This window comes from Protomyctophum parallelum (assembly GCF_964188405.1).
Source record: "Protomyctophum parallelum genome assembly, chromosome: 8".
NCBI lineage: Eukaryota > Metazoa > Chordata > Actinopteri > Myctophiformes > Myctophidae > Protomyctophum > Protomyctophum parallelum.
In genome coordinates this window covers 11129469-11140757 of record NC_139703.1, presented here as the reverse complement: position 1 = coordinate 11140757, position 11289 = coordinate 11129469, and the positions used below count along the sequence as shown (strand labels likewise).

Sequence of the window (11289 nt, the reverse complement as noted above, 5' to 3'; positions counted from 1 at the left end):
CTCTCAGTGGTTCTCAAACATTTTCATGTCAAGGACCCTAAAAATGACTATGCATTTGGCACAGGCCAAACCCTTAATCCTATATGAAGTTGTCGGCCATTTTCACATAAACGCAGAAATAAAGAGAAACGCAGCCATTCAAATGTCAATAACTGTAGTTGGAAAAAGTAACTATTTGCGTCACAACCAAAAACTAGTTGCATTACAGTAACGTATTAATACTGATGGTGTTATGATAGTGTTATAATTATAATCATCATTGGGTACTTAGAAACATGCCATAATAGTGTTTTCCTGCTGCACTGACCTGATGGAATGAACAGCGTCTGGCCTTGCTTCAGAGTGCATTTGTAACACTTGTCCACCTGGTCAGCAAAGAACATCTCTGTGTGATTGGACGAGGACCTCCAGCGCTCATACAGCGACAGGTTGGCAGAGGTGGGCTTGATCAGGAAGAAGATCTTCTCTCCCTGCAGACGCACGCGCACACACACACACACACACACACACACACACACACACACACACACACACACACACACACACACACACACACACACTCTCTCTCTCAGTGAGCTTGTACTGTATATCTGCTATTTTTGAATTGCCAACAACGCTACAATCTAAAATGACAGATGCTTTCCTGGTTTCAAAGGGTCGTCCAGAGCAATTTACAGTAAACAGGATACAGTAAAATGCATGTCTCTATTAGAGACAGACTGAGAGCCTCAGTAATCTAGGATCATAGATAAACCAACCTAGCAGTATAATAATAAAATCAATTCATTGAAACTATACAAACTAAAGGATCAACCAGGTCAAGAAATGGACTGGCATCTTCTAAATAACATGCCAACTAAAACCTTTTGCACCAGACTGCATGGTCGTCCAGCTACCTCAGAGGTGCCTAATGTGGACCCAGCCATTTCATTCAAGTGACATGCAACTAAACGACCACATCTGTAGTGTGCACAAACACATTCCAAAACATTCAGCAACCATTTCATGTCACTGACCCCCGAAATAGGCTTTCATTAGACCATGCATCCTGTTCTATATGACCCTGATATGAAAATATGTCTTTGTTTGAATTAAATTAAACTGTCTAAATGACATAATTGTACATGAGAAATAGGAAACATTGAATCATACATTTAGAATAGTACGGGCCAATTGGTGCTTTTGAGCAAACAAAAACAACAAAATGTGTCATGGAAGAGCTCCGATGTTAAAATAAAAGGCTGCAGACGGCACTGTCGGGCAGAAACCATGCATCTCCAAGTTTTACATTGTTCATAAATTAAATCCCTACGTCATCACACAAGCGTGTCACACAAAAATAGTGAAAATAGCTGATCTACAAGTGCACAATGCCTAGCAACGCAAGGCGTTGTGTGCTTATAGATTTGTGGGCTTATAGATTTTCATACATTATTCAAATAATAATAATAATAAATATACATTGTTCCAAAAACTCAGGTTAGGATTGAGAAGGCATTTTTTGAATTGGTCACCAGTCTAAATAGGTTTAATGCCATATGGTTATATCCCTCAGGGCTATATCTGTGCTGTCTGGAAAAAACAAACAAATGTTTCAGGAAATTAAAAAGTTAGAAGTTAGGAGGTTTGAAAACAATAATAATAATAATAATAATAATAATAAAGAAAATAAAAAAATAAAGATTGCTAAATGGGTGGAGTTTGCGTCGAAGGACTTTTTAATACATTCCATTGGTTCAATATCTTTTTAACCAACACACAGACAGAAAGGGTGTTCAATATAGCATTCATTTAAACAAAATAAAAGAATGTGTTTGGTGGTTTCTTCCGGACAGCAACGATTATGCTAGTGTCTTTTGTGTTTTCTGTTATTGTGGGGATTTGATCAGCGATCGTCTATTTTCAGCGAAAACCTTCCCCACAATGAGGATGCTGGGGTTTTTAGAGGTTAACTCTAGTGAATGGAATTGTAAAGACCATGCTACAATCTAGCTTCTATAGGACTGTTCTTATGAGATCATGTAACGATTAAAATTATTATACCTATTATGTCTATAAATTACAGACAGTGATTCAAAGAAAAGCATTTTGAAGCACTTTAGTCAAACTTCAAGAGCATTCCTGACCTTCAAAACCAACTCGTTCCAATTTAAACGGATTGAATACAATTGAAAACAAAACCATGTTTACACAGTCAAATCCTCAGTGATAATTTAGCTCCTAAACACTCTCTGGGTTCAGTTCAGCCGAGTAAAATAACGACGTGCATTTACTCCAGCACTGAGCTTATATGTGCAAGCTCACAGCGCTATCTTATTTTACAAATTTTGGATGTAGTATGAGAAGTATGAGAAGTACTGATTTAGAAGGCATTTTTAGATTGGGCCTCGGGTGTGGAGGCAGTGCAGTACTTCTCAAAGTGTTGACAACGTTGTGTGGATGTTGGTGCGTACCTTGAGGACGTGGTACCACACGGAGGCGCCACCGTTCTCGATGTGGAAGTCGGTGTAGCTGTCCTTCACACAGATCAGACAGTACTTGGTGACTTTGGGTTTCCCCAGCAGTGCGTCGTCCGGCCAGTAGTTCTGAACCCACGACAACCTGCGAACGATCTGAGGACTCTCCACGATGCTGTCCATCCTGTGTACACACACACACACACGCGCGCACACACACACACACACACACACACACACACACACACACACACACACACACACACACACACACGTACACAATATGTACACTGTAAAATCCTGAGGGTACGATACAAATATGATTTGTATATATCTATAATTTGACACTGATGATTTTACTGTGGAGGCAATGGCTCTGGACTCTATAGGCCTAACACAATTATTTATTATTATTAGCCTACGTAATCGCAATTATTTGAGATAACGTACATATATCATCAGTGTTGGGTGGAAACATTGTATGTAGCAAACTGTTACTTTTCAGGAAATACAAACATATAATATATATAATATATAAAATAACCTGTGTTCCATTGGATCCAATTGTAGTTATTATTTAGTCACAAGCTCTTGTTACTACTTTTCATCGGTTGAGTATTTATAAAACCCTAAAACAAAATCAATCAGCTTGACTTTCACTTTTGTCGTGACAATTGTAGATTGGCCACGTTTCCTTCTTTTGAGACATTGTATTTATTGTAACATCATTGCACTGTACGTCAAATAAATTAAATAAAAAAATATGGAGATACAAGGTTTCTGCACAACAGTGATCATCTACTGTATTTATTTATGTATTTGCTTACGTATTTATGTATTAACCCATTCTGACCGGGCACCCATTTTGGTGTTGGCATCATGTTATGCTTTAGCTATTGAAAAATAGCAGATCTACAAGCTCATATCGCGCCACCGAGTGGCGCGATACGAGCTTGTAGGTCTGCTATTTTCTTTTTTATCGAAGAACGACTGACATTTTTAGAATCTGATCTCAGGTCAGAATGGGTTAATCAGACCAGTGTGTGTCCAGTGGAAAACTCGTATGAATCTGATCTCAGGTCAGAATGGGTTAAATGTATGTATTTTTTTGTGTGTACCTGGTGTCTGAGAACTCCAGGTTGATGACGTTGAGGACCTTCTTCCGGTTTGTGCTGTAATAATAGTCCACAAACTCCTTCAGCTTCATCTTGCCGTCACTCTGCTTGGTCACGTCCACCACATCCACACCCACGTCGGGACCTGGTGGAACAAAGAATACGTTAGCAAGCAGCACTTCATATCCCATTCTGACCGGGCACCCATTTTGGTGTCAGCATCATGTTATGCTTTAGCTATTTAAAAATAGCAGATCTACAAGCTCATATCGCGCCACCGAGTGGCGCGATACGAGCTTGTAGGTCTGCTATTTTTTGAAAAATCGAAGAACGTCTGACATTTTTTTAATCTGATCTCAGGTCAGAATGGGTTCATCAGACCAGTGTGTGTCCGGCGGAAACCTCGTATGAATCTGATCTCAGGTCAGAATGGGATTTTACACAACCGGCGCATGGGCACCACACTGTTTCAGATGCGGTGGTGCTCAACACCCAGTAGTCAAAGTATATCGTAGCTGTTGGGGCAGAAACCTCCTATCTCCATATTTTAACCCATTCTGACCTGAGATCAGATTCATACGAGGTTTCCGCCGGACACACACTGGTCTGATGAACCCATTCTGACCTGAGATCAGATTCATACGAGGTTTCCACATAGACACACACTGGTCTGATTATAACCCATTCTGACCTGAGATCAGATTCTAAAAATATCAGTCGTTCTTCGATTTTTCAAAAAATAGCAGACCTACAAGCTCGTATCGCGCCACTCGGTGGCGCGATATGAGCTTGTAGATCTGCTATTTTTCGATAGCTAAAGCATAACATGATGCCAACACCAAAATGGGTGCCCGGTCAGAATGGGTTAATATAATATTTATTTTAGTAAATTAATGCCCTACTTGATCATCGCACAAAAAGCATCAAAAGTAGTAGATCTGCTACTTTTGCTATTTTTATTTGAATCGTGAAAAATACCAGTTTGGGACATATGAGGTTTCTACCCGGCGATGAAAGGCTCCTGTTCATGTTCAACTTGAACATGTTCATGTTCAATGTTCAAATAATACTCAACTACTCAAGTGAAAGTTGCTCGGTCAAAGTACAGTACTTGCTTTTAAAAACATTAAAGTATTCTAAAGCATGTGCTTTAAAAAAATATATTCAAGTATTCAAAAGTACTAAGTACATTTTCTCCAATACAAAACTATCCACCACTGTTCATGTGTCATGTTCTCTGCCAAGTTGTTCAGAATGTAGTCAAATGATGCCCTCTACTGGCAGACTGATGCCACATCACCAGCTGAAAGGAATCTATCAAAGGCTGAGACAAACAAAGCACTTAATGCTAAACGAGGTAACATAAACTATAAACAACCACAGTAACAATACTATGTCAAAGAAGCTTATTTTGTAGAGGAATCAAAGTATAGTTTAAGACAATTGGACTCATGTGAGGGCAGCTGCTGATCATTTGGATGCCCTAAACTGACCTTTTTGAGCTGCCAGTCAGATTGAAAAAGGTGCACTCGTTTTCACAGAGAGAGGCGCGCTGTCTAAGGGTGACTTGAGCCATGAAAGGCACCGACGTGCAAGCTTAGGCGATCAAGTCGCCGACCCGTGTGCCAAGCATTGCAAAGTCACCTTCAGCCATCAGCACTGTCTGAGTTACTGTATGTTTGAATCGCAAATCCCCCCGTCCCCCGTCTTTTTTCCTTCCTTTATCAATCTGACTGGTTTTCCAATCATACTGTAGCATATATACTGCACGCACATTGTACAAATGCACATTGTAGTGAGAATAATGAAAGGAAATGTAATCACATACCAACATAGTTCTCCACGTCGCTGATGTAGAAGGTTGGCGCCGGCATGGACAAGCCCAGGCCTTCTTTCTTCAGAACCATGATGGGTTCGTTGAAACCGTTCTCTTCCAGGTGATCCATGGTCAGCTGACTGCCGCTCAACTTCAGCACCACGTCATCAGCACTGGAACACAACCAATCTACGTTAACGCTGCTGTAGACTCTCAAACACCCTGGACAACGCTCTGCACATCTTAGGCCAGGGGTAGGCATTAGGCAACAATTTACAATTTAGCATTTAGCAGATGCCTTAATCCAGAGCGATTTACAGTAAGCAAGAACAACACATAATAAATAATACATCAAATACATAGAAATAGTCATCAAGAAATAAGGATCATAAGCAAGCTAAGAACCTAACATCCATCTAACAGTAGAATATCTGTACAATTAAACTATAGAATATCTGTACAATGAAACTATGAGTATACACTATATAGAGTGCTATGTAATTTATACATGATATGCTATCTAAATTACAACCTTGCCAACATTGGCACAGGGGAGGCTGATCAGTGCTTCTCTGGCAGAATGGCATAAGTGTGAGAGAGAGGATTTATGTAAAATATTTGAGAAACTAAACGTAGTCAATGAAATTATGTCTCTATGAAAGTTACATCCTTCACATAATTCTACATTCATACAAACTCTGAACTCTCACTGTAAATATATTACGCTTGTAACAACATCTAAATTGGAAATATTTAGAATGTTGACATGGTGTCATAATTAAATTTAGTGTTGGTATGGCACACTGATTAAGTGCAGACTCATGGCCCATTTAAGTTCTAACAGGGACACGAAAGGGGTGGGGAGTGTCCGTGTTCTGCGGACATTATCGCACAAGTAAGAGACTTCACTCTTTCCACTAGTCACCTCTTCAGACTCCATTCCACCCCTAGCACTTCACTCTCCTTATATCTGTTCTTGTCACCTTTCTTTTCCATTGATGCTAATTTACTTTGCAAATAGATCTTGGTAACTTGTTTTTGGTAACTTGTAACTTGTTTTTAGCTTGATCACAAATGTTGAGACTGTTATTTAGATGGCATGTTGTTTAGGCAGATGCATTGTTTCCATTGGAGGCATTGCATTGTTCTCTCTGCATTCTACTTGTGTGACTATTTACGTTGTTGTTTATTGACTAGAGATCATGTTTACTCTGACCTCATGCTTGTAGGTGGCTCAGGATAAGAGTGTAGACCTGCTAAATGCCTACTGTTAGGGAATGTCAATACTATGCAGTGGTATGCAAGATTCATACTATGCACTGTGTATGTATTGGAGTAAATACTCATATTTTATGTTTATTACAAATTATTAGTCTGACAGACTAAAGACTAGTTTGAAGATTGCTTCATCGCTGCCTGCTTGAAGTGCTATATTAGGAGTAATGCAACATGATCTGTCAGTCACACTGACAAGCTACTGGACACTTGTGTGTGTAGCCTACTGGTCACTAAAGGTCTCTGTTTAAATAAAGATGAGAAGGACACAGGACACACTAGGAGTCTAGACAAAAAGTAGACATATTAGGATAGCAACATGGATGCTGATGCAGGATGCAGGATGCTCATAGGATTGAAACACCTTGTGATTGGCAGATAAGAATAGATGTGATTCTGTCTGCCTGGATAGGTTAAGAAAGAGTATATAAGCAGCCTGAAACTCAACTTGTGTGTGCTAGATTAGACCTAGAACCAGTGTTTTAAATTGTACTTTGTGCTGAATAAATAGTGACCATGCAGACTGGTCTGTCATTTTTAAAGTGCCTTGCTCCACAAGAGATTCTACATTGTAAGTTGTAATTGTAACTAGGACAATTCAACAATATACTGCCACATTTGATGTGTATTTAATGTATTCATTGAGTGAAACCATATTTGGAAATAAGTTAAATAACACAAAGGGGAATCAAGTAACAGATAGAGATATTTGGTTAATAATTGTCCACTTAGGATACGCACACACGGGCATACTTATTTTGTGTGAGTAGCATTAATCAGAAGTGTCATCTACACAAAATGTGAATATTACACAGCATTAAACACAATTTGTGTTTTAAAACGAAATACTTTTTTACCGCGAATAAAAGCATGAATCTGTACCATAGTTTGATGTGAAATATTCACAAACGCATTTTTCCCCCCATTTATTTGTGATACTTCCAGTGTGCAAGGACCTTTAAACTGTTGATGCACACAAGGAAAACAAGAATATCATATCAATAAATTTCATTGGTCATTGTTTGTTAAATTATATTCATCATATTACAGAATTTGATAGTGTTCAATCAGCCTAGCAGAGGACATAGACAAGCAGTGATACAGTGCCCTCTTGTGGGATGTTTGATGCAGTACAGAGCAGAGCTGGTAGAGTAAATGAAAGGTGCCGGGTCACTGGGTTCAACACCATATAGCGCTTGTATTGACAAGATTCTGGGATCTGTTTCCATACACTACTATGGCTCTGTTTTAGATGAGGTTCTGTGGGCCCTGCTCAGGGCCCACAGAACCCTGCTCAGGGCCCAAAGAACCTCTGTTTCAGATTATGGCCTCTTTCTTATATTATTTGACAATTTGGCCAATGTTTGACCAGTTTTTATAGTAGTTTGTTGATTACTTTTGATGCACCTTCTTTTTTTCTTTTCTTTCTTTCTTTCTTTCTTTTTGTTATTAAAAAGGGTCTTAAAAGTCCTTAAATTGTCACTTCACTGTCATCTGGGGCCCCCCCAAAATCATGTGGAGACCCCCCTGCTATGGGTCCCGATCCACAGGTTGAGAACCACTGTGAAAGGTAACCAATACAACCATGACAGAACTTCACAGGTTCTGGAACATTTCAGGTTCTGGGTTAAAAGAAGCCAACAGACAGACTCTTACCTGGGAAACGTCCGGCTGCGCAGCTCCTTTATGAAAACCTGACTTCCATTCTGAACAGCTTTGATGTCTGTGCTCTGCCCTGTGTCTTGCTTGTTCCAATTCTTCTTCCTTTTCACTGATGATTAAAAGCAAAGAACAAGTTAAAACAAAAGATGTTAGTGGACACTGTCGTTAGCGCACAACACACAACATATGTTAAGGCTGTGTGCATTCATAACGCGCGCGCGCACACACACACACACACACACACACACACACACACACACACACACACACACACACACACACACACACACACACACACACACACACACACACACACACACACACACACACACATACACAGTGCTAATGTAACTGTGCTGTACTGTAGCTAACTCACATGTGGATTTTCCATGGGCCTTCTCACAGTTTGGACAGTGATAAATATCAATATCTGGAGCATCGTCCTCATCCACACCAACACAACTGAAATGATAAGAATTACATTTTATTTACTAGGAAGAAAAGATTTACAGGAATGTGGAGGTGAGACCACAGCGCAACAGTTAAATACACACACAATACAAATGACTGACAGGAGACTGTCAGCATGCATTCACCGTTTGTGCGAGCTCATTTATTTATTTGCCCCAGTAAGTATAATAATAATAATAATAATAATAATAATAATAAACTTTGTTTGTATAGCACCTTTTAAGAACAGAGTCACAACGTCACCGTGCTTAACAGAATAGAGCGCAAAAAACACAATAGGCATGAAAATACAACACAAGAAATATTACATTAAAATTACACGGGTAAGGGGTTAAAAGCAGCTTTGTAAAGGTGGGTTTTCAGGAATGATTTAAAACGAGACAGACTCGGCAAACCTGACCTCCAGGGTCAGGGCATTCCTGTAGGCCAGAGAGTCTTATTGACGGTGTAGTCCCTGGGAAAATCCCTGGCTAAATCTTTGTCTAACCCTAGCATCCCTATTCTGGGGGAATATTTGCAGAAAATAGCAGAGCTACAAGCTCACAACGGCTGGGATCTTGTTATTTTAGACCAGGAAATATGATGTAGAGGGGGAAAAAGAACAGACAAAGAACAGCCAAATTTACAACATTTGTGAACCACTGTTCCAGTGAACTCCTAATGTGCCATACTGTATAGTGTCCTAGTTCATCTGTGTGTGTCATACACATTCTGAGGAAGATTTGGAGAATGACATTCCGCAATTATAATGGTGTTTAAAAACAAACAAAATGTAAAATTTGCCGTGGATGAGGCCAAGTCTTGCCACGGACACATTTGTCTGTGTAAGGACATATGGATGACCCCTGGTTAAGAAAGTCAAGAGCTGCCACAGCCACAAGCACATTCTTTCCACTGGAGGGCGCTCCGACCAAACGCACTGTCCTGGGAGTTCCCCCCAGGCGGGCAGCTCTGTGTGTTTTCTTTTGGTTCCACTCCATTCCACACACACCCACGCACACATGCATGTGCAAGGCGCACACACACACACACACACACACACACACACGTGCACGCACGCACGCACGTACGGCCTCCACTGTCAAAATAAAACAGAGGGCGGTGTCCAGCCTGCTCATGTTCACCCATCTATACGGAACCCAAAGCCATTGACACAGAGACTGTAAAGTAGCATTCTATTTATTAACAGTACTGTGTGTTCATATTGAATTAGACTGCTATAGTTGAGAAGCTATATAGTTTTACTAGTGCTTTACTAGTGCTAGGTTTACTAGTGCTTCTCAATGTGGGCTATGGGAACCCCCAGAGGTGTCAAATAAAATAGCCGATCTACAAGTTATAGTGAAAGTGTGTCATCAACACACATTGCGGCTATATTTGCAAAACAAATACATAGATCTTCTTTTCCTTTCAGCTGTTCCTTTCCTACAGCGAATCATCTGTCTCAATCTCACTCTGTCCTCTGCCTCCTCTTCTCACACCAACTATCTTCATGTCCTCTATGGGCCTAGTTCCAACCTCAGCATCCTTCTACCTTCTATAACCAACTATCTTCATGTCCTTTATAGGCCTAGTTCCAACCTCAGCATCCTTCTACCTTCTATAATACAACTATCTTCATGTCCTCTATAGGCCTAGTTCCAACCTCAGCTTCCTTCTACCTTCTATAATACAACTATCTTCATGTCCTCTACAGGCCTAGTTCCAACCTCAGCTTCCTTCTACCTTCTATAACCAACTATCTTCATGTCCTCTATAGGCCTAGTTCCAACCTCAGCAACCTTCTACCTTCTATAACCAACTATCCTCATGTCCTCTATAGGCCTAGTTCCAACCTCAGCTTCCTTCTACCTTCTATAATACAACTATCTTCATGTCCTCTATAGGCCTAGTTCCAACCTCAGCATCCTTCTACCTTCTATAACCAACTATCTTCATGTCCTCTATAGGCCTAGTTCCAACCTCAGCATCCTTCTACCTTCTATAATACAACTATCTTCATGTCCTCTATAGGCCTAGTTCCAACCTCAGCTTCCTTCTACCTTCTATAACCAACTATCTTCATGTCCTCTATAGGCCTAGTTCCAACCTCAGCATCCTTCTACCTTCTATAATACAACTATCTTCATGTCCTCTATAGGCCTAGTTCCAACCTCAGCTTCCTTCTACCTTCTATAATACAACTATCTTCATGTCCTCTATAGGCCTAGTTCCAACCTCAGCTTCCTTCTACCTTCTATAACCAACTATCTTCATGTCCTCTATAGGCCTAGTTCCAACCTCAGCATCCTTCTACCTTCTATAATACAACTATCTTCATGTCCTCTATAGGCCTAGTTCCAACCTCAGCATCCTTCTACCTTCTATAATACAACTATCTTCATGTCCTCTATAGGCCTATAGTTCCAACCTCAGCTTCCTTCTACCTTCTATAACCAACTATCCTCATGTCCTCTATAGGCCTAGTTCCAACCTCAGCATCCTTCTACCTTCT

The 11289-nt window shown here is 40.2% G+C and overlaps 1 protein-coding gene across 2 annotated transcripts in view; it reads right to left on the bottom strand.

The window, feature by feature from the left end:
• Positions 1 to 11289, bottom strand: part of phf2 (PHD finger protein 2) — a 42852-nt gene that overhangs the window by 20060 nt on the left and 11503 nt on the right. For both annotated transcript variants that reach the window (XM_083771264.1, XM_083771265.1), the window contains exons 2-7: positions 8701 to 8786; positions 8319 to 8433; positions 5400 to 5560; positions 3575 to 3716; positions 2454 to 2640; positions 308 to 470 (exon numbers count right to left, since the gene is read on the bottom strand). In XM_083771264.1, the coding sequence (XP_083627390.1) occupies positions 308 to 470; positions 2454 to 2640; positions 3575 to 3716; positions 5400 to 5560; positions 8319 to 8433; positions 8701 to 8786 (854 nt within the window). The remainder of the gene's footprint in view (positions 1 to 307; positions 471 to 2453; positions 2641 to 3574; positions 3717 to 5399; positions 5561 to 8318; positions 8434 to 8700; positions 8787 to 11289) is intronic.